The sequence below is a fragment of the Diabrotica virgifera genome, chromosome 2 (assembly GCF_917563875.1).
Source record: "Diabrotica virgifera virgifera chromosome 2, PGI_DIABVI_V3a".
In the NCBI taxonomy this organism is placed as follows: domain Eukaryota; kingdom Metazoa; phylum Arthropoda; class Insecta; order Coleoptera; family Chrysomelidae; genus Diabrotica; species Diabrotica virgifera.
The window spans coordinates 135093435-135118355 of NC_065444.1; the positions used below are offsets into that span (position 1 = coordinate 135093435).

General features: G+C 34.3%; 1 protein-coding gene across 1 annotated transcript in view; it reads left to right on the plus strand.

The window, feature by feature from the left end:
- The window catches only part of LOC126879640 (E3 ubiquitin-protein transferase MAEA), a 118503-nt gene that overhangs the window by 88344 nt on the left and 5238 nt on the right, over window positions 1-24921 (plus strand). The window contains exon 6 of the mRNA XM_050642826.1: window positions 15442-15637. Within this exon, the coding sequence (XP_050498783.1) occupies window positions 15442-15637 (196 nt within the window). The remainder of the gene's footprint in view (window positions 1-15441; window positions 15638-24921) is intronic.

Consider the following 24921-nt stretch of genomic DNA (forward strand, 5'->3'; position numbering starts at 1 on the left):
ATGTTTTTCCATGTGTGCGTCTGGTCAGCATTAATGTCGCCTCCGCTCTTTTAATTACTCTTTCAAGCTGTCGGTTCCAGGTAAGTTCTGGGTCCAGTATAACCCCTAGATACTTTACCTCTTTAGACAGCTCCAATTGTTCACCATTAAGGATCAGAGGCCCTAAGTCCTCCAGCTTCCTTCTTCTGGTGAACGCAATTGTGACTGTTTTGGAAGGACTGACTCTCAGCCCTTCTTCCTCAGTCCATTTGGTGACAATATTAAGGGCCTGTTGCATGCGTTCCCTTACTATGTTTTGGAATTTTCCCTGAACAAGGACTACCAAGTCGTCTGCATAGCCCAGGGTTTCATGGCCGTTCAATTCCAGGGACTCAAGCAAATCGTCCATGACAAGGTTCCATATTAGCGGGGACAGAACACCTCCCTGCGGACACCCTCGTCGGACCTGGGCGATAATGCTCTCCCCTAGAATGGACGTATATACGAGTCTCTGTTGTAGCATGTGGTCTATCCACTTGCAACAAATTTCATCGATCCCTTTTCTCCTCGATGCTCTTGAGATTGTTTCTAAGGATATGTTATTGAACGCTCCTTCTATGTCCAAAAATGTCGCTAATAGTACCTCTTTGTGCTTGAGAGCATATTCAGCTTTTTCTACAAGCTGATGTAATGCTGTCTCTGTTGACATTCCTGCTCTATATGCATACTGGTTCTTATGTATCGGTCTGTTTTCCAATACGCCATCCCGTATATGCCTATCTAGCAGTTTTTCTAGCGTCTTAAGCAGAAAAGACATAAGACTTATTGGTCTCAGAGACTTTGCCCCATCCTGTCCAGTTTTTCCAGGTTTTGGTATAAAAGTTACTCTGATCATTCTCCATGCCTTTGGAATATATCCTAGAGCCAAACTGCTCCGAAGCACTGTACATATTCTATTTGCCAGAAGGTCGGATCCCTTCTGCAACAGTACTGGATAAATCCCATCTAATCCTGGCGATTTATAAGGTTCGAATGAGTGTAGTGCCCATTTTACTTTTTCCCCAGTTACTACTTTCTTTGCTGCCTGCCATTTCTCCTTGGATGCCCACAGAGGGGTATCTAGTTCTGATTTCTGGCAGTTCTCCAAAGTTAAGTCTGTAACTTGGGAACCGGGGAAGTGGACTTTCAGCAGTTCTCTAATAGTTCCTTCCCCTGTTTCTGTGTACTCTCCGTTTTCTGTTTGGAGAGTATATATCGGGCTCTGAGGTCCGGTCCAGAGTTACTTCATGATATATATATATATATATATATATATATATATATATATATATATATATATATATATATATATATATATATATGTCTTCATATCAAGGCGAGATCCGTTTGTATCATAAGCTATACAAGATGAGATCCGTTTTGCAAGGCGAGATCCGATTTTGGATCTCACCTTGTATTCACGTGTATATAGTGACATCTCGATGTAACAATGGTTAGGGTACAAGGAAATCGATTTTTGTCTGGACCTCATTTTGCACCCCTTTTGGTGAATTTTATATTGCAGTGGTTCCACTAAATCCGCTGTAGAGGGCAGCGCGCGCGATCCGTTGTGTATATGGTAAATATATATTTTGCAGACAACTCGAGATCCGGTAAATTTGGAAACATCGCAAATGAATTTCACGGTCAGCTCTCTCACTCGGCTTATGTCTAGCTTGAATAAGAATGTTTACATTATTTAAGGGCTCTGTCCAGAAAGGCGATTGTCAAATATCTCGAGAATTAGACGGCATATCGAAAAAACTTTGGAATGCTTTTTGAATGGTTTTTCAAAATCTATATACTTACGCAATAGCAGGGTTCTTATTCTGCCTGCGAAAGCGGTGGGTGTAGCAACTTTGAATTTTCAACTGAAACACTTTATTTATAATTAAATAGTTGAAATTTAGAATTAAAAATACACAACTTTTGTTTGAATCGATAATAGATAATAGCTTCTTTAATCCAGTCGGAAGAGCTTCAAAATCGTCGTTTTGATGACATTTTTAGGGTTTAGGGGTACCTCAGGTAGTTAGCTTAAAACGTAAGAAATAAATTTGAATAGTTAATGTTTATTGATAAACAAAGCTCCAATTCTATTTTACTTCAACTCATTTTAAGGCTATTTCAATAAAATAATCGGTTCTTTTTTCAGTTTTTTGGTAAAACATTGTAACTTATAGACGAAAATTCTTAAAATCGGCTATTTTTCATTTAAATTGTCAATAAATAATTAAATTGAGAAAAAATTGGTCAGATTTGCATAAATTTTGTTATTCCGTCCATATAGAAACTAAAACAATTGTTACGTAGTTACACTGAGTGTCATAAAAACCGTGTATTTTTACTCATTTCTTTGAGCTATTTCACGTAATATCGAGATATAAGTTGTATTTTTACATAAGTTATATTAACGTTAAATTGACTTAATTTATAGTTTTATAAGCAACAATTAAGTATAGCGAAATTTATAAAACCTTGTTTAAATTGTTTTACATGCTCTATAATGCGGTTATCTTAAATTTTGTTTTGAATGTTTTTCTTCTTACTGGTAGACAAAAAATGCAAAATGTGCATTTTTGACATCAAATTGTTGATAACCAACATAGTTACTACTCAAAATATTAAAAAAACTAACCGTCGGTATAACAGGTTGCCTGGAAACCAGATGCAGAACAGTACCATAAATGTTTTAGACTTTTTAGCACTTTCTTTAAGTGAAATTTAAAATCATTTACCACCCATGTACACTCATTACGGAATCTGTTACAAGAATTTCAGCGATTTCAGCCATTTTTTCAAAATTTATTTGGATTTTCTCTAGTTATCCTTCCAAAAGACAATACATAAATGGTGAATATCTTTTACACCAACTTCAAGGAGGGTAATTTATACAGGTACATACCTGGAATTATTATATGGACCGTTCACTCTTGTTAGAGTATAGTTCCCTCAAATATGAGCTCTTTTAATCCATTTCACGCGGTAAATTAGTCCGCTTTTCCTCTAGGTCTTAGTTCATAGGTTGTGATGTTTTTTTGCCCTCTCTACTATCTTCTTCCACTCTCTCCGGTCCTGAATCTTTTCTCTCCAGTTTGCAATTTCCATCTTTGATATATCGTCTAGCAGTTGATCTTCCCATCTAATTTTTGGTCTTCCTCTTGGTCTATTTTTTACTGGTTTCCAGTTCATTATCTTCCTGATCAGTTCTTCTACCCCTCTTCTTTGTGTGTGCCCAAACCATCTGAGCCTTTGTGCTTTAATGAATTTTACTATATCTTCTCCTTTATTTATATTTATTATTTCATGGTTCATCAGCTTTCAATAGTCCCCTGTTTCTGTCTTTACTGGGCCATGTATCCTTACAATTTTTCTCTCAATTATTTTTAACTTTTCTTCGTCTTTTTTCGTAAGGCACATTACTTCTGCTCCATAGGCTATCACTGATCTGATTGCTGCTGTGTATATTTTTGATTCTGTTTTTTTTTGCTCAGGTTTTTGTCCTTGAGTAGTTGGTGATATTTCCAATATACTCTATTACCTGCTTTAATCCTGTGGTTTATCTCTATAGTCCTTCCGTTTTTGCCGTCCACCATCACCCCCAGGTATTTGAAGCAATCTACTCTCTGGAATGTATTTTCACCTATCTTTATTTCTGCTATTCTGTTTACATTGTCTCGTGTGCTTATAAGATATTTTGTTTTATTCTGATTGATTATTAGTCCTCTCGTCTTTGCTTCTCTTACCAGGGTTAAAAGTGCCTCTTCTAGTCTTTTTTTATCTCGTGCTACCAGTCCCAGTTCATCTGCATATCCTATGATCTGTGTTGAGCTTTGAATAATTGTCTTTTTCAGCCCTGTGTCCCTAATTACTCCTTCTAGAGCGATATTAAATAGTGTCGTTTGTTGTTGGCAGACTGTCTCCTTGTCTTACTTCAAGTTCTATTTTGATGTCATTTGTATCGCCCTCATTTGTTTTAACTTTTGCTGTTGAGTCTTTTATTGTCATTCTAGTTAGTCTTATTAATTTTGCCGGTATCTCCATTTTTTTTCATTTCTTTTAATAATTGTTGTCTGTATATGCTGTTGAAGGCCTGTTGGAAGTCGATGAATAGTATGTGTAGCTTTTTTCAATTGTTTGTGTCAGTACGTGTATTGCATCTATTGTTGATCTTCCTTTGATCTATTGTTCTAAAACCCTGTTGATATGGTGCTATAATTTTTTCTGTGTATTGATTTAGTCGGTTTCTTATAATTGTGGTCAATATCTTATACGTTGTATTTAGTAGCATAATTGGTCTGTAGTTGCAGTACTTAGTTGGATCCCCTTTCTTAAAGATTGGTGCGATGTGTCCGTTTTTCCATTCTATGGGCATGCTTTCGTCCTTCCAAATTGTAACCATTAACTTGTGCATTCGCTTCGTGAGTTCCTCTCCGCCGTTGATGATCAGTTCGTTGTTGATTTCATCTGGCCCTGGCGTTTTGTTTACTTTTAGTTGTTTTAATACCTCCATGAATTCTTAATAAGTAGGTGCTACTTCCTCTTCATCTCTGTTATCTCTTATATCCTCATCCTCTGAATATGCCTTATTGTCGTTTTTGTATAGGTCCGTGAAATGTTTTTCCCAATCTTTTTTGTTTATTTTTGTGACAGATTTTTTGGTACTGTGTTGTTGTTTTATCTATTCGAACAATTTCTTGTTGTCTTTATTATTCGTTTCTAATTCTTGCATTTGTTCAGAGATCCATGTGTTCTTCTTTCTTCTATAGAGTTTCAATGCTTCTTGTTTTTCTTTTCTATATTGGTCCAGTTGTTCCTGTTCGGCACTTTGTAGCCATTTGTTTCTTGCGAGGTGCTTCAGTTGACTTTTTTGGTGACATTCCTCATCAAACCATTCTTTCGATTCTTTGTTTTTTTGGAATCCTATTATTTGTTCTGCTGTCTCTATTATGCTGTTCTTTATGTTTTTCCATTCGCCTTCTATTTCTATGTGCTCGTACTGACCCAATTTCTGTTCCAGTTTTTCTGTATATTGTTGCTTTGTTTCTTGCGTTTTCAGATTGGCTATATTCCATTTCCTCCTTTTTCCTTCCTTATGATTATTTGCTTTGATTATTTTCATCTTAAGTTTTGCTATCAACAATATGTGGTCAGTGCCTCCATTTGCCCCTCTATATGACCTTACGTCTTGTACCATTTGTGTACACTTTTTCGAAATTAGAGTATGATTTATTTGGTTTCCATCCATTCTTCCTGGTATCATCCATGGTATTTTGTTTTCTTTTTTATGTTTATGCCCAGTACTAACTATATATGTATTTGTTGCTGCTGCTAGGTTGCAGATTTCTCCTCCATTATCATTCGTAGTTTCATGAATGGTTTCTTTGCCAGCTACATTACGATTGTAGTCCTCCTTTCCGATCTTTGCATTGAAATCACCCAATATTATTAATATGTCATTCCTCGGAATATTTTCACAGGTTTCTTCCAGGATGTCTTAGAATTCTGTTTTATCTTCTTGGTTTGCTTCTTCGGTGGGTGCATAGCAATTGACTATCGAGATGTGGGCTTGTTTATTTTCTTATGTAAGATATCCTTTCATTAACTGCTTTGAATTGTATCAGTTTTTCCCTCATTTTTTTGTTCACCATAAATGCCGTACCATTCGTTCCCTGTTTGTTTTCTCCCGAATAATACATGCTAAAGTTTTTCTTCTCAATTTTTCCTTCTTTCTTTCATCGTATTTCCTATACGGCTAGGATTTCTAGTTGGTATTTTTTCATTTCAAGAGCTATTTCTTGCATCTTACCTGCTGCCAGCATGGTTCTAATATTCCAAGAGCCCATTCTAATGGGTTTTGTTCTTTTCTTCTTATTAAGATTATTTCTTTATTTTGTGTGCGTTATTTTGTTTTCGTTAACCGTTTGCATTTCCGAGTCTTTTTTTGCCATGTCAATATCATATTTCAGCCGCTGTTCTTCGTTTATTAGTTTTTTGAATTTTCTATCAGCTGTTCTCTCTCTTCGTCCCATATCTAGATTTTGCCATTCACTATTAATTTCTTGTAGCCGATTTTCGTTTGCTTACCTTTGCTTCTTTCGTCCTTTGCTATTTTAGTTATTTCCTTTTGTATTTCTTTTTCTTTCGATGTCCAATCGTTGTTTATATAGATACGATCTTTATGCTGTTTTAGTTTACGTTTCTTGTTTAGGATTTCCATTTTATCCGTGAGGGCTTCTGTTTCTATTGCGCATACTGTTTCTCCTATTTTTTTGCACTTCTTAGTTTTATTTGTATTTGCAACTCTTGGGCTCTGAAATTTTCCATTTCTTCTTTTAATTTCTTATAATCATTTGTTTCTACTTTCAACCCAGTTACGATCAAGCTTTTCTTTTTGCTAAATTTCTCCAGTTGCTCCATTCATTAATCTAGCTGTTTTACTTCTTTTTTTAGTTTTTGTTTCTCTGCTTTTACACCCATTAACTCTTTATTGGTTTGTTGTTATTCTTTCCTTATTTGTTTTATTTCCTGAAGCATTTCATCGTTTTTATTCATTAGCTCTTTCATTATTGTAATCATAACATTTTCCATGTCTTCCTTGTTTTCGTTGCCTGCTTTGCTTGGTGACCGTTTTTTAATTTTACTTCTATTAAAACAATCATCCAAGTTTTCTCTTTTGCGTTTCGTTTCATCATCGGTTTAATTTTTTGTGACATTTTTTCCATTTTCTAGGAGTGCAGCGCTAAATACCTGGAATACCGATATTAGATTATCAACAATACTTAAAAATTGAAAGTTACCAATTCACCGGTAGTTAATACGTTATTTAAAAATTACCTGCGCACCAGAGTTGCCAGTTGGTCTGTAATTAGGATGGGGATTAAAATAGATACGAATTCACCGGGACCCGGAAATATGCACACCCTGATATTCTAGTTACGTAAGCTCGTCCGATTGGCGCATGACGTTAACAACAGAGTAAAGCATAGTCCCGTCTATGCGTTCGTAATACGAACGCGAATGAAATTTGAGAATAGTACAAATGAATGAATTATGACTAAAAGAAACTAAGTGATTTTTATAGTTTAGAGGAAAATTATTAAACTATTTACTTTTATTTAAATTGATTTTCAGTTATTTGTAAAGTTCCCAGTTTCTTGATTATATTGGTATCCGGAAAATAAAAATATTCATATAATCGATATCTACTAAAATTATTATATTTCGTTAGTTGGCAAAAATTGATTAGTGGCCTACACAGTAGTAAATATAATTTTTACCAAGGGGAAGAAAAGCCTCAAAATAAAACCATAAATTTAATGGATTGATAAAAAAACAATATTTTTTACTTTTTAAATAATGTATTTCATCAGATTTAAGTAAGAGGCTTGGAAAAGACAAAAATAAGTTTTACAGTTTTCATGCCATGCACTTTATTTAAATTTTGTGCATGTGAAATAGACGTACATACAGCAACTATGTAGCAGTTTTCATAATTTTTCTTTTACGCAATGTCAGGTTGTTAAGAGACTTGTTTAATTCTTTAATTCGGAAGTACATCCGAGACCTAAAAAATAACTTGTTCGCTTTGTTAGAACAGTCTACAGTTGCACTTTTGGACATAAGGTTTTCTAAATAATTTTTAGTTACCAAAATGGAATCACCATTCATGTGGAAGGAAAAATTGTCTCCAGTTACTTAATATATGACAAGAGAGTGTCTGATGGTTTACATAAACCACACTTACTCAAATGATCAACCCACGTGTACGTTGAAACATCTTCGGATTGAATAGTGGAGTCCTTCAATTTATGGCAGATATAACCAGACAAATTCTCCAAACCATCATACTCGAGGTCACTAATGTTTTTTCATTCTAACTCTCATTGAAAACTTGAAAATCCACAACTGTTTTGTTGTTAGAATCCAGCCTTTGGATCAATTGTCCAGAAATTGGTAAATCTGGGATGTCGTCTGTTTAAACGTTCGAAGATTCGTTCCGTTGTCTCTCCTACCCGTATATAACTTTTATAAAATAAAATAAAGCTTTTTGTTAACACTTTAAAAAAATTTTAATGGGTTTTCCCCGAAAAGAGCTTCATTTTATGGTACTATGTATCACGTTAAAATATTTGATTTGGAATTTGAAGGATAAGATCGTCTTTTTATGAGCTACAAATTTACTTTTACTGGTTCTATAGACTAAGAATATACCATTTTTTCGTTTTTTTTATATGCTACATTTTTTCCAAGAATATTTTTTCGATATAATACTTACTTTTTGAGTATTTGCGAAAAACCGCCGAAAAACGTGTTTTTTTTTTGTTGAAAAGTAAATATTTTTAGTCGCAAGTGACTCTAGTACCTACTACTAAATTAACCTAGTACCTAAGTTAAAAAAACTCTATAGAACAAAAGTTGCTTAAACTTAGTCAGATCTGTTTCCGGACTTATTTTAAACGTATATTTTTTCACCCTCCAAGTAAAAGCAATCAACGGCACAAATTCAACTTTGAAGTGGGGGACGGGTAGAATCTAAATCCAAATTTTCATGCAATTAGGAGTTGACCCTGAAAATTATGTGTGTTTCTTTTTATCTTTTAAATCATTTTACTTAAAATCATTTTTAACTATCAAATAATAATTACATATTGAGTTATTTTATTTTTTAAACTTTATTAATATTTATAAAAAATTTTACTTTCTTGTAATGTATTTTTAAAACAAGCAATCATTTAAATAATTATTTTGTAACAATTTGTATTATTTAAGAATATAATAATTACATTTTGGTTTCGTAGTAAGTGTTTTTTAAGAATATTAATGTATAGTTTTAAAATATTGTATTGCAAATAATTATCATTATTAAATGGTTATTATTTGTCAAGTATTCTTTTTCTTTTTTCACACCCTTATGTATGTAATAAAACTAAGGGACTTTCTGAAAGGTCAATCGTAGACTTTAAAGACACAAAAGAAGCGATACTTAAAAGTTACGCCCATTATATATCTTTATATCGTGGGAAATATACAATACAACACGAGCTCCAACCGCTCGACTAATACTCTTTAGAGCTGGCATCAGTGTGTGATCTCGCGTTGAACGGTAAATATCTAAAATTTCGTATATAAGTCCTCCCCTTTACTTTTCAGCGACGGATCTCGTTTCGCTGTAAATTTATCAGAAAAATTTAAGTACAAAAATCTTTTCCCCTCTAAGTGTGCCATGATTAATATGTTAATTATAAAGATACTTATGAACAATATACTCCAATAATTAATTTCCTATTGGTGGATCTCGGGTTGTCCTCGATTTAGTCGGATCTCGCCTTGATATGAAGACGTATATATATATATATATATATATATATATATATATATATATATATATATATATATATAAATGAATAATTTTGGGGAGTGCAGTCAATGTGTTTTGGGCTGATTAGAAGTGAAACACTTTGAACTTTTGTCGAGCTTTCGGACAATTTATTTCCTTTATCAAGACAATCTAAAAATACAAATGTTTAAATTTAGATGAAAACTAGAAAAAATAAAAAACTTACTGCTCGTGGTTTACAAAATAACTAACATACTTATAAAAAACATAAAAATTCTTTCTAAAAAATATAAATTGTAAACGTAAATTTATTTTGAAATATGTCAAAAGGACATTAATCAAATGTAGTTAGACTATTTTAATAACTCTAATCAGCCCAAAACACATTGACTGCATTCCCCAAAATTATTTATTTTGTATTATTAACAGTCACTACATATTAATAATCATATATATATATATATATATATATATATATATATATATATATATATATATATATATATATATATATATATATATATATATTTTCAGCTTCCAGCCCGAAGTAGTGGATGTGTGAATTGTTCGTAAGGGAATTTTTCCGCATTCTCTATTTCATTTGTTTATATATATATATATATATATATATATATGGGTCATTCTGCTATTTTTCGACCAAAGTCGTGCGGAGGGGGGGGGTCCTCCGATTGTCTTCAAATTTTAGTATGTTATAGTAGGTTATAAAAAAACACTGTTGCTAAATTTTCAGATTTTTCCCCCTCTCCAAATCGGAGAATGAGCCATTTTTAGCTGAAAAAACGACCTTTTTTCATAATTTTTTTACCTATTTTTAAAAATCTCTCAAAATTCGAGTTTTCAACATTTTCTTATTCTGCAAGTTGCATTGTGTACGTTAAGTCGTCAGATTTCAAATAAAAGTTATCAAATTCATATACAGTGTGTCTGTAAAAAGTTAGCCTATTGTCGAAAATGTGACCTTTTTTGCAATTTTCGTGTCCATTAAAATAATCGTGAAACCTGCTTCTCTTATCTTTGACAAATTTTAACAATGCCATTTGATTCTAATAGAAACACCATTAATACTGGCCTTTTAGAAGTTTAAAAACCTTAAGGTGTGACAAAACTACAGCCCATTTAAAATTGCAAAAAATCGAAAACACGCGTTTTTGCTCATTTTGACCCCCATTACAACTTCTGTGCAGAAAAATATTTTGCTTTCAGATTTTCAACATTTTTTGCTCAAGGCACCAATTTAAAGATTTTGACTATCTCGTTCATGGCATTTGATATTATGATAGAAATTTAAGGCAATGAAATTTTAAAAAATCGAAAAAACGCGTTTTTGCTTATGTTGACCCCTATTACAACTTTTTTGTAGAAACATATTTTCCTTTCAAACTTTCAGTATTTTTTGCTTTAAGTACCAATTTAAAGATTTTGCATTCCGTTAATAGTATTTGATAATGAGATAGAAATTTAAGGCATTAAATTTAAAAAAAATCGAAAAATTTCGTTTTTGCTAATATTGATCCCTATTACAACTTTTTTGTGGAAAAATATTTTGCGTTCAAACTTTCAGTATTTTCCGCTTAACCTTCCGATGACCAACCTTTTTTTGTTACACGGATGACCAACTGGGGTAAAAAATGATCCCAAGTAAAAAATGACAATTGACAAAAAAATGAAGTTGTTTTAAGAAATGTAATAATGTATTCGTAATTTTATATTACTATTGTATCAATAAATTACAAATAAACATTAGTAAAGCATACTTTTAATTACAACTGAACAAAAACAGGAATCATCATTCTGAACTTAGAACTAAAGAAATTTTAAAATATACACTGATTACTGTTGTTCTGAAGCTATTTCCTTGTGGCATTTTTATGATTAACTATTTATATGGGAAATAAACCACAATTAAATTGAAAACATAATTTTATTAACGTTTCGACGACCAAATCGGGTGTCGTTGTCAAAATACAAAATACTACTAAAATAAACAAAAATGTTGTTGCTAAGTAAAAAATTAGTTTAATAATTTATTTAATCTGACTCATGTATATTGGAAACTCAGACATATATTATACATTTTAAAGTAGAAGTCTTTAAAATGATATTGCCAATATTTATGAGTTGCGTTCCTGGGACGACTTTACAAAAGATAGTTCATTCGATTACATGAAATCAACCCCAACGCAAGAATATCCGTCACAAAAAAATCATAGCATGTGATCTGTCTTTAAAAAGACAACCAAATACAACGATGACAGTAAAATTCTCGCATTAGAGATTCCATAGTAAATCACAAGGGAAAACCAAGAAAAAAATATATACGAGTTAGTATATATTTTATATTTTAGTATTACTTATACAGGGTGTCCCGAAAAGAATGGTCATAAATTATACCACACATTCAGGGGTCAAAAATAGTTCGATTGAACCTAACTTACCTTAGTACAAATGTACTCACAAAAAAAGTTACAGCCCTTTGAAGTTACAAAATGAAAATCGATTTTTTTCAATATATCGAAAACTATTAGAGATTTTTTATTGAAAATGGACATGTATAATTCTTATGTCAGGAACATCTTAAAACAAAATTATAGTGAAATTTGTCCACCCCATAAAAAATTTATGGGGATTTTGTTCCCTTAAACCCCCCCAAACTTTTGTGTACGTTCCAATTAATTCATTATTGTGGTACCATTAGTTAAACACAACGTTTTTAAAACTTTTTTGCCTCTTAGTATTTTTTCGATAAGCCAGTTTTTATTGAGATGCGGCTTCTTTTTCAATATATTTACGTAAAAATTTTATGGGGGTTTTGTTCCTTTAAACCCCCCTAATGTTTGTGTACGTTCCAATTAAACTATTATTGTGGTACCATTAGTTAAACACAGTGTTTTTAAAACTTTTGTCTCTTAGTCTTTTGTACATAAGTCACCTTTTATCGAAATGTAGCTTCTTTTTCAAAATATACCTAAAAATGTAAATTATAAATAAATTTTCAGATTATTAACAGGTCTCTATAACCGTACTTAACCATATACAAATATGTGGTGGATTCGACAAATATTCAAAATATCTCGATAAACACTGGCTTATCGAAAAAGTACAAAGAGGCAAAAAAGTTTTAAAAATAATGTGTTTAACTAATAGTGCCACAATAATAATTTAATTGGAACGTACACAAAAGTTTGGGGGGGTTTAAGGGAACAAAACCCCCATAAAATTTGTATGGGGTGCACAAATTTTACTTAATTTTTTTTTAAGATATTGCTGTCGTAAAAATGCCACATGTCAATTTTCAATAAAAAATCTCTGAGAGTTTTCGATATATGAAAAAAAATCGATTTTCATTTTGTAATTTCAAAGGGCTGTAACTTTTTTTGTGTGCACTATTGTATATAGGTAAGTGAGGTTCAATCAACCTATTTTTGACCCCAGAATTTGTGGTATAATTTATGACCAATCTTTTCGGGACACCCTGTATATCTATGTATTATTAATAATATTTAAAATTTAAACATGTTAAAGTCAGAATTTGGTATTCATTTTTTTGAGAGTAAATTAAATGTAAGACCAAATACTTACGATGTCGCGATAGTATCACGAGGTTGTTTCTTGGTTTTCCCTTGTGATTTACTATGGAATCTCTAACGCGAGAATTTTACTGTCATCGTTGCATTTGGTTGTCTTTTTAAAGACAGATCACATGCTATGTTTTTTTTTGTGAGATATTCTTAAGCTGGGGTTGATTTCATGTAATCGAATGAACTATCTTTTAGTAAAGTCGTCCCAGGAACGCAACTCATAAATATTGGCAATATCATTTTAAAGTCTTCTACTTTAAAATGTATCATATATGTCTGAATTGCCAATATAAATGAGTCAGATTAAATAAATTATTAGAAGAATTTTTTACTAAGCAACAACATTTTTGTTTATGTTAGTAGTATTTTGTATTTTGACAACGACACCCGATTTGGGCGTCGAAACGTTAATAAAATTATGTTTTCAATTTAATTGTGGCTTATTTCCCATATAAATAGTTAATCATAAAGATGCCACAAGGAAATAGCTTCAGAACAACAGTAATTAGTGTATATTTTAAAATTTCTTTAGTTCTAAGTTCAGAATGATGATTCCTGTTTTTGTTCAGTTGTAATTAAAAGTATGCTTTACTAATGTTTATTTGTAATTTATTGATACAATAGTAATATAAAATTACGAATACATTATTACATTTCTTAAAACAACTTCATTTTTTTGTCAATTGTCATTTTTTACTTGGGGTCATTTTTTACCCCCGTTGGTGATCCGTGTAACAAAAAAAGGTTGGTCATCGGAAGGTTAAGCGGAAAATACTGAAAGTTTGAACGCAAAATATTTTTCCACAAAAAAGTTGTAATATTGATCAATATAAGCAAAAACGAAATTTTTCGATTTTTTTAAATTTCAATGCCTTAAATTTCTATCTCATTATCAAATACCATTAACGGGATATGCAAAATCTTTAAATTGGTACTTAAAGCAAAAAATACTGACAGTTTGAAAGGAAAATATGTTTCTACAAAAAAGTTGTAATAGGGGTGAACATTAGCAAAAACAAGTTTTTTCGATATTTTAAAATTTCATTGACTTAAATTTCTATCATAATATCAAATGCCATGAACGAGATAGTCAAAATCTTTAAATTGGTGCCTTGAGCAAAAAATGTTGAAAATCTGAAACCAACAAAATTTTCCAACAAATATGAAATAACCAACAAAATCTGAAACCAACAACTAATTTACAAAATAGTAAATGTTGAAAAATCTTATGATCTGATATAGGTACCTATAATTATTTTTCAAAAGAAAGAATGTAATTATCAATTCAAAATAAAAGTTATGTTTTCAAAAACAGAAAAGTTAATGTTAAATATTAGTGATATTAATTAATTTTATTAAAATTCAGTGCCAAATTCAAAAGTGTAGGAGATTTGAAAAATCTTATAGTCTGATACAGGTACCTATGATTATTTTTCAAAAGAATGTAATTATAAATTTTGCTAAGATTGTCCATTTCAGATTTTTTGTTCATTGTGTTCAAACCCTTGCTGATATAAACCATTTTATGGGTCTCAGGGAATTCTGCAGGTAGTACGCTTTCATTGTTTTTAAGGCAGTTTCGAATTTCTCCTCCACTTTTTCAAAATTATTTTCTTGAGCACATATTGCAAGATCGTCAGCATAGAGGAAGTGCTTGGTTTCAGTCGGTGAGGGTTGGTCGTTTGTATATATATTGAAAAACATTGGTGCTAAAACACTTCCCTGTGGGAGGCCGTTCTTTTGAACTCCACACGTACTTACTTTCCCTCCAGCATGACGAAAAAACATCTGTTTTGCAGTAAGGAATATAGGACTTTACCTAGATGGTAGTCATCGAGAGTCATACAATTTGTGGAGCAATGTTTTGTGCCTTACTGTGTCATAGACTGCTGTCAAATCTAAGAGAGCAGCCCCTGTTATAAATGTTTCTTCGAAGCCCTCTTCAATGTGTTTTATTAGTCCGACGACTTGAGTGGTGCAGGATTTGCCGGGTATGAATCCTCCTTGTGGGATAGGTTCTTGTCGACATTTTTTTCTATTCTGGCGAGGATGAATCTCTCGTACAGTTTGAAAAAGTGCCATAACAGCGAAATATGTCTGTAGCTACTGGGATTTTATGGACCCTTTCCTGGTTTTAACAAGGCTTACTTTAGATTTTCTCCATGATTTTGGAATTTCGCCGGCTTTGCAGCACGTTTTATAGAGTTGCAAGTTCCAATTTTTTGCTCCTTGGTCTAGATGCTTTATTTGTTCACTGCATATATCATCCACGCGTGCAGCTTCCTGTTTTTTATCTGTTCATACCGCCGTGGATTTCTTTTACACTGAAAGTTTCTGGGTGGTTTGTCTCAAAAATTTGGAGACAAATTAAATTTTATATTTAATATAAACTTTTAATAATTGTGTAGGTACGTTAATGAATCCTTGTAAAATTTATATATTTAAATGCAAGCTTGTGATTAAATTTTCCTTAACGCATAGCAATCAGTGTTATTCAGAAACTGGAGGAAATAGGAATCCAACTTGTCCTGTATGTCAGCCATATCTCAACGAACTCGCTGACTCGTTACCATTTGCTCATTGCTCACAAAGTCGTCTATATTGCCATATTAGCGGATTACCCATGAACGAAAACAATCAACCTATGATGTTACCAAATGGTCACATATATGGAGAACAGGTAAATAATCATAAAATAAAATTTCATGAAAAAGGTGGTGTATATTATAAAGAGAACTTATAGAATCTGATTAGGTATTGCAAAAATATCTCATAAATTAAAAATGTCTGATAGAACACAACAGAACAATCTTCATACGGCTCTTAACAAAATATCTGAAAATGAGATATATCTTTAAAAGATAAAATATATCTCATTTTCACTATCAATCTTTATTTATCTTATTTACTAACAGAAGAACTGTAAAATATGTACTTTTCAGTCCAAATTTTTCTCTGAAGTGCTAAAGAGTGACTTAAATGCAAATTATGTTTATGGGTGGACAAATAATTTAAATCCTAGTAATTCTGAATGGTAAAGATAAGAAACAAAAAATGATCATGGATCTAAATTCTGAATTAAGTTCTATATAAAATCTTTGAATTGATTTAAAGCCATTATACTCTCTATACCACAAATCTTCTTATTGACGGCTGCCTTCTGAGATATCTTAAGAAGATGGGCAAAGCATACAGTACTGCCACTATTAGATAGAGATATACAGTAAGGGCCACCCTACTAGATACATGTTGCAATGTTTATTTTTATGTCTAGTGACGTTTAGAACGTCAGAAAATGTATAGAAACTGAATATTAACATAGAAAGTTGACAAATAATAGATCAGCTGTATTAAATACAGCTGATCTAATTTTGACGTTTATAGTTGTCATTTTGTTGTTGTAAAAGTTTTAAAGTATTGTAATATCAAAGAATATATACTCTCCTAGAAGAAGAGTTTGAACGGAACAGATGGTCACGTTTATTTGTCCCTTGAAAATACCGTAGTCATTGTCAGGCCACATGCACCTACTCAGTAGGTGCACAAAATCCTATGCTAAAACGTTACAGGGCAGTACCCTTCTATTAACGTCTATATTCTTTGGTAATATTCTTGGTGTTTGAATAAAGTTATTTTAAAGCAGAGTAATAATACTATTAATTCATGTATTTTTTGTATGAAAAAACAATTATTTTGAATAGTTTCTTGACAGTAACATGACAGGGATGAAAGTCACATCTGAGAACAGATCGGATTAGCCCATAAGCATAGCAATTAGGTACTTACCCATGTATCTAGTAGAGTTTCGCTTACTGTATAAGACGTATTATGTGACTTTATAGTATTGTTTCGCATACGTGTAAAGTTACTTTTCTTTTCCTTCTGATATTAGGCCTCTTGGCTGCCATTTACTGATTATGAACTTGTACTAATAGCTGTTTGGCAGCGATCTGGCCTCCGTAAAAAAAGGGAATCCTCATAGAACCGATCACAAAGCTTAGGAGTTAGCAAAATTACTTTAGACGATGATCTAATGTATTCTAATATTGTTAATGCTATGTTTGTCAATGGCCGTAGCTCAGCAGTAAAATTCTCGCTTCGTAATTCTCGGCACCAACAACATTTTCATTTCTAAAAATAATACGAGCCGTTCACCGTGCTTCGGAGGGTACGTTAAGCCGTGGGTCCCTTGGGCTAGTTTGCATCGACACTAGCTACTTGAAACACGGTTAAATATGCAGTGGCAGATCCGAAAGGATCTCCCTGGTTTAGATTTCATACGATATCCAGATTTAGCCATACGGCTCACACTCCCTCTGAGGGGAAAATTGACTCATCCCAGATACATACGGTATCAAAAGGATTGAGCTCTGGTGGGACTCTTTCCGTGTTATCGAGCCCTAGGTGACCTGGTATGCTGGAGTATCTCCCAAAAATTTCGTACACATCTGGCCGTCGAGAGTAGTACAGCTTTCTGCATGGTCTTATAAAGATGTTCATTTAGCCCAAGCTTTTTTATGCTTTCGAGGAGGTTCTTCGGAATGACTCCAGTAGTAAATATAATAATAGGTATCGTCTGGGTACTTGCATTCTCCATTGTCTTCCTATTTGAATTTCCAGTTCTCTGTACTTGGCAATCTTTTCAGTGAATTTAGTACGTAGATTATTGTTGTTAGGTATCGGCACATCAATTAGTGTTGTTTGCCTTGTTCATTTATTAACTAGTACGAGATCTGGTCTATTATGTGCCACTGTCTGGTCTGTGAGCACAGTGCTGTCCCAGTATAGTTTGTAGTTGTCATTCTCAAGCATATTCTCAGGGACGTATTGATAATATGGGAGATGGTGCGTTTGGAGAAGTCCCAGCTTGATAGCTATCTCTTCATGAAGGATCTTTCCTACTGCGTCATGCCGTTCCTTGTATTCAGTTGCAGCAAATGTTATTAACTAGTACGAGATCTGGTCTATTATGTGCCACTGTTTGGTCTGTGAGCACAGTGCGGTCCCAGTATAGTTTGTAGTTGTCATTCTCAAGCATACTCTCAGGGACGTATTGATAATATGGGAGATGGTCCGTTTGGCGAAGTCTCAGCTTGATAGCTATCTCTTGATGAAGGATTTTCCCACTGCGCCATGCCGTTCCTTGTATTCAGTTCAGCAAATGCCTGGCAGTCCCCTGTAAGATGTTGGATGGTTTCTTATATGTAAGATATTTATACATATCGTTTTCTCCCATGGCTTCGATGTTCTGGCCATTTTGCATATCGAATCCTCCGGGCTGTACTTTTCCTCTGACTATTCTTAAAACACGGCACTTGTCTAGTCCGAAGTGCATACTAATATCATTTGAAAAGGATTATACAGTTCTTAGCATCTCATCTAGTTGGTTTCGAGTGGCTGCCATTAATTTCAAATCATCCATATACAACAGATGATTAAGCTTCGCCACCTCATTGTTGTTATTTTTTATGCTAAAACCTGCGTCAGTGGAGTTCAATAGCTGAGATAGTGAACTACAGACAGAACATAGCTAGACAGAACCACAGTGGACTTAACGAATCTCCTTGGAACAGGCCTCGGCTGATTGTGATATTTTCAGTTTCGATTGTTATTTTCACCAGGTATTTGAAGGTGAATTCTAGTCATTCCACTCAGTCAGTCAGCTGTAAAAAGGTCACTATATTATCATCGACTTTATATATATTCTCAATATATCTATAAGCCATTCATGCGGCACTGAATCAAAGGCATTCTTGTAATCAATGAAGGCAGTAAATAGGTTCCTCTTTTTGGAATATGCCTGATTAGAAATGAATGAGTCGATGATAAGTTGTTCTTTGCAACCCATAGAACCCTTAGCGCATCCTTTCTGTTGAGGCTCTATGATATTGTTCACAGCACAGTGTTGGTAGATACGCTAGGCTACACAGGATGTGACCAATTTATACAAAGTTGGAAGACAAGTAATTGGGCGGTATTTGGCTGGATCTTGGGTGTTATTTTGATCCTTCGGTAATAAATAAGTGATTCCCTGAGTTAGAAATGATGGTGTTTCCTGCGGATTAGAAGTAACATTATTAATAATTAGTTCTGATAAGCAGTCATGAACACTAAAAAACTTCTTAAGCCAGAAGTTTTGAACTCCGTCTGGTCCAGATTTCCAGTTATGAAGCTCTTTGATGATATTTGAGACTTCTTCAGTGTTCAAGGGTTCGTAGAGAGTAGTAGTGTTGACAGTTCTGTGTCGTATCTTCTATCCATCCAGCATCGTTGTTAAGAGCAGCTGGTGTGGAAAGTTGATTTCCCCAAAACTCATGAATTTCTTCTTGACTTGGGTAAGACTTATCGAGAGATTTTCTACGGTGGAATTGAGTTTTCGATAGAACGCCTTCTCAGCAGACTCAAAAAGGGCATTGTCGGATTTTCGGCTGTTACTCACTTTGTACCTTCTTAGTCGTCCTGAATAAACGGAGAGTTTTTGTTTTAATGTATCCAGGCACTGTTGGGCTGTGTTGTTTTCTGGATCATATCTTGAGTGTCTTGCAGTACTCAGTATTATTTCTTCAGATCTCCTGTTATTAGTACCCCATCGTGTTCTAATCTTAATGCCCATTACATTAGCAATTGCTGTACAGTAGATTAGCATGTGCAAATATTCTAATGTGTGGGCCTCTACGACATAATTGGGTAGGACTTCAGTGTTCAAAATTTGTAACAGCGCACCTAGTTTCTTACAAGAGTTTATTCGTGGTAGCGGTGGTCTGCTAAGTGGGTTTGTTCCATTAAATTCCTGTACGGCACGTGCCATTTCGCTTACTAGGTTATCACGTAACTCGATGTTTTCCTACTCTGTATTGTCAGGTTGAGTTTCTTGTATGGCAAGCTCAGGAATCTGTTCATGAACTTCATCGGGGACTTGATCTCCAATTACTACATGGTTATGAATCTCCCGTTCGACTTCGCTTCTGATGGTATTGCGTCTAGTCTCTGGGTTAAGGTTGTTTCTTAGAATTACCCGGTATTGGTCTGATACTCGTACAGCTGTTGTCGGTAGCCGATTGTTTCTTGACCGAGGATTGTCACCTTGTAGTAGAAGCGCAAAATGTTTTCATTAATGAACACAGTCCATTTCATGCGCTGCCTCGGTCGTCCCGCTTGAGTGAGCGCCGGCTGATGTTCCAGCGCAGCACCTTCGGCGGGTGGAGCTCTTGTCGTTGTTTTTTTTTTATTATAGGTTATTCACTACATGCAATCAATAAATAAAAAAATTATAAGCATGTTAGTTGTTTGTTCAAAGGGGTGTAAGTATAAATTTGGATTTGTTATCCAGTGATAACAAAGACTCCACTAGCTTCTTAAATTATTGAACTGTGCCCTGAAAGGGTAAGTAGTTCACTGCACTGCACTGCACGACACTTCACTTCACTGCTGCTTAGAACCTATGTGGTAACTCCAGTGGTTTGTGCCTCCTCAATCTCCGAGTCTGCTCACTATTATCCAACAGGTTTAGTGCAAGATTATTAGGGTGGTTTTCTAATTTTACCAAATAGCGGCTGCTCTATTCACTCACTGTCTCCTTTACTGTGGCTACTTGAAGATCGTCTCTGATTTCTCTGTTAGGTATAAACCAAGGTGCATTTGTTATGGTCCGTAGTACCTTCGACTGGAAGCGTTCTAATATCTCTATGTTTGAGTTTGCAGCCGTACCCCATATGTCCATATTGGTTTTAAGGCTACTTTATACACCAATAATTTGTTTTTTAAACTAAGCTTTGACTGTCTTCCCAACAGCCAGTAGTATTTGCTGAGTTTCAAGTCAAGTTGTTTTCGTTTGTTGAAAATGTGCTTTCTCCAGGTCAGTCCTTTATCCAAGTGCATCCCTAAATACTTAACGCTGTCAGATTGAGGCAGATCTTGTCCATTTAGTGTAATAGGTGACACTGTACCTCTGCATTTGGTAAATGTAACCTGCACTGATTTTACTTCATTGACTTTTATTCTCCAGTTTCTTGTCCAGTCCTGAATTTTCACTAGATGTTGTTGGAGAATTCTTGCGGCTATGACTGGGTCTTTTGTGTTTGACCATTATTGCTTTATCATCTGCAAAGGAAGCTGTGATTGTTTGGTTGCTTACTGGAAGATCAGCTGTGTACATAAGATAGAGAAGTGGACCAAGAACACTGCCCTGTGGTACCCGTGCCTTTATCAATGTGATTTCTGATGTTGTCTGTCCGTACCTTACAGTAAAATATCTTTCTTTTAGGTAGGATTCCATAATAATGTACAGTGTGTGGGGGAGTGATTTTTTTAATTTAAATAGTAGTCCATCATGCCAAACTTTATCAAAAGCTTGACTCACATCTAAGAAAGCAGTCGTGCAGTAACTTTTTTGCTCAAATGCTTTATTTATTTCGTCCACTACTCTGTGAATCTGTTCAATTGTGCTATGATCCTTTCTGAATCCGAATTGGTGTTCAGGAATCAGGTGGTTTTCTTCTATTATGGGAGTCAGTCGGGTTATGAGTAGCTTTTCTAGGGGTAAGCACAGAACAAGTAAGTCGCGGTGGAGCTGTAGCTGTCGGTCGCGGTCGATGTTGACATCCATGTAAAACAAACACATTGTAATGAATGGAAGCGAACAGAGCAGATAAGTCGCGGTGGAGGTTTAGCGCGATGCCATCCTGGAGGTTTACATCGATGCTTTCGAGTTTGTTTTACATGGATATCTACTGCGCGGCCTACAAGGATGCTTTCCTGTAATTGATTCGTTGTTAGAAGCCAAGTTGTTATTACCTGCGCTATCTGAGTTGATACTTTTTATATAATCCCTTTTTTGTATTTAGTTTATTTTTGAATTTCTAAAGTAATTAAATTCAGTAAATTTTTGAAATATGAAGGAGAATCTGATTATTTACAGCTGGCATTTCATCACTATCATAACTTAACTGACACAACATCGCAAAAGCACAGTCTTTTTGCCATTCAAATTTCATTAAACTACTTCACTTGATAGTGGCTCTAGCTCGACTGACAGCGCAAGTGACCTCCTTGCTATGTGCTGTCGACATCGACCGCGACTTAACTAGTGGCATCTACCGCGACCTACACATCCACCGCGACTTACTTGTTCTGTGCTTACCCTAAGAGTTTACCAAGGACTGGCAGCAGGCTGATTGGTCTGTATGATGTTACTTCATTTATTGGTTTTCCAGGTTTTGGAATAAGTATAAGCTCGGCAACTTTCCATTGGGCAGGGAAATGTCCTAATCGTAGCACCGCGTTGAATATTGTTGTTACTAGCACAATCCCTTTTCTTGGGAGTTCTTTAATAAGACGGCCTTTGATCAGATCAAACCCTGGAGCCTTATCTGGATTTAAGTTTCTTCTGATTGTCTCATGTACCTCTTTGACTTTGAAGAGTTTTGGAATTTGGGACATTTGATATGGAGCTTTAAGAGTTTCTTTGATTTTAGCTTCTATTTCAGGCGTATTTTGCGATGGAAGAGGTTGAAAGACTTCCTCCAGATATTCTCGGAAGGTATTTGCTTTTTCCTCGTCAGTGCGTGCCCATGTTCGGTCTCTTTTACGAATCGGAGGAATTTGCTCATTTTGTCTTTTTAAGTTCTTAACCGCTTTTCATAACGAATAGTCTGTATCTTCTGTACTTGTCAGATTTTCTAAGTATTCGTTAAATGATGCATTCTTTATATTGTTAGTAAGCTCTTTCAATTCTCTAGAAGCTTTGTCATAATTTATCCTGTTTGTCGGGTGTCTATTACGCTACCAAATCCTTCGGAATTTTCTTTTTTCATCTATTTTCTTTTTTATTATTACTGGGCAGTGTTGATTTTTTTTTGTGATTTGATATTTCTGGTGTTGCATTTTTCGCAGCAGTGTGGATGTTTGTTAATTGATTTACTGCAGTTTCAATTTCTGTTTTTGTTTTTAATGATATTTTTAAGTCAATTTCTGCATTAATTTGGTTTCTATATTGTTCCCAAGTGGTATTCTTGTTGATCAGCATTACAGGAAGCATTCTTGTCGTTGTTTGGCTCGCTTATGGTTGGGCTGTAGCTGATTGTATGACAGGGGCCCGCCTCCTCAACACCCTGCCACCGACGTCCCGCATGCTGTCACGTCCAGCGCCGTCTCCAGACATGCCCTGGCGATCCCCAGGCAGCGATCCTAAACATAAATTATTAATCTCCATTCTCATGGGTGTGCATTTTATACCTACTGCCTGCTACTCTCTGCGTATTGGCGCTACGAATAGCAAGAAAGCAACCCCCATTCGCAGGGGGCCGCGCCTGATAGAAGAACTGGCAAAAAACTCCCACAGGCAAGCGATATTATTATTATTATTAATGCTATGTTTGAGTAATAATTTGTTACAAAATGAGTTTGCATACCTCATAAACACAGTGGAGTAACCAACTCCGTCGGGGCCCCCCGCAGAATTGGAAATGGGGCCCCTTTTAAAAAATTATTAATGCGACATGTGTAACAAATACCTATATGTGTTACAACCCAGTAAATCAACTTAAAATATGGCGATACCGTGTAATTTGTGTAATTTTCAGTGTCACCACCGAAGTGGTCAACTCAAGACTTTTGGAGTTATTTATGAGTAAAAATGTTTATTGTTCAACAAAAAACCACGTTTTTAGGCGACTTTTTGCAAATAGTTAAGTGTTCAAGTTTTGCAAAGAGTAAGTATTCGATCGAAAAAAATATTGTTAGCAAAAATGTATCTAGCTTATAAAAAAAATGAAACAAAAATGAATTTTTCAACGTGAAATAACCAAAAAATTAAATACTGTTCGGGGAAACTCATTAGAACTTTTTTAAAGTGTTTTTAAAAGAAGCTTTATTTTTTACAAAAGTTTCTAGCATCAAAACTAAGCCAGTTACGCTCAAAATACAGTTAATCCCATTTTTTGGTAAAAAATTGTGAAAATCTCATTTAGCTCCCTATTTAGCTCCCTATTTGGGGTGCGAAATAGGGTCAGATTTTTTTTTTACCAAAAAAGGGGCCAATTTTATTTTAAACGTAGCTCGTATAGTTTTGGTGCTAGCAACTTTTATAAAAAATAAAAATAAAGCTTTTTTTTAACATTTAAAAAAAGTTTTAAAAGTTTTTCCCGAAAATTGCTTCATTTTTTGGTTATTTCAGGTTGAAATATTCGATTTGGAGACAAATAAGAATAATTTTTCATGAGCTCCAACTGTGCTTTTACTGTGTCGATAGACTTCATGAATAATTACACCATTTTCTGTATCTTATAAGCTACATTTTTGAGTTATTTGCGAAAAACCCGTCTGAAAACGTTGTTTTTTTTTTCACTCGCAAATGAGTTGAAAAGTAAGTATTACTTTTCAGATAAAGAAACTCTATTATAGATAAAGAAACTCTATAGAAGAACAAACGTTGCTTATAATTAGTCAATTTATACATAATTTTCCATTTCCGAACATTTTTCTTCTTCTTCTTAAGGTGCCGAGACCGCTTGTCGATCGTTGGCTCTCATGTTGCCCAGCATATTAACAATCACTGTCTTATTTACAGCCGCACGAAATAGTTCAGTGCTAGTTTTCCCAAACCATTGGCGTAGGTTTTAAAGCCAAGAAGTTGTACGGCGGCCCACACTTCTTTTTCCCATTATTTTACCTTGCATGACAAGGTGAAGTATGTCATATTTTTCTGGGTGACGCATTATATGACCAAAGTATTCCAATTTGCGCCTTTTAACAGTGTTCACTACTTCGCAACTTTTTATTCAAACGTTGCAAAACCCTTTCGTTTGTGACTCTTTCTACCCAACTGATCTTCAGAATACGGCGGTAGACCCACATCTCAAATGCTTCTAGGTTTTTTAAAAGCGATTCTGTCAGGGTCCATGCTTCAACCCCGTAAAGTAGTACTGGGAATATATAACAGCGAACCATTCTTATGCGAAGTTCCAA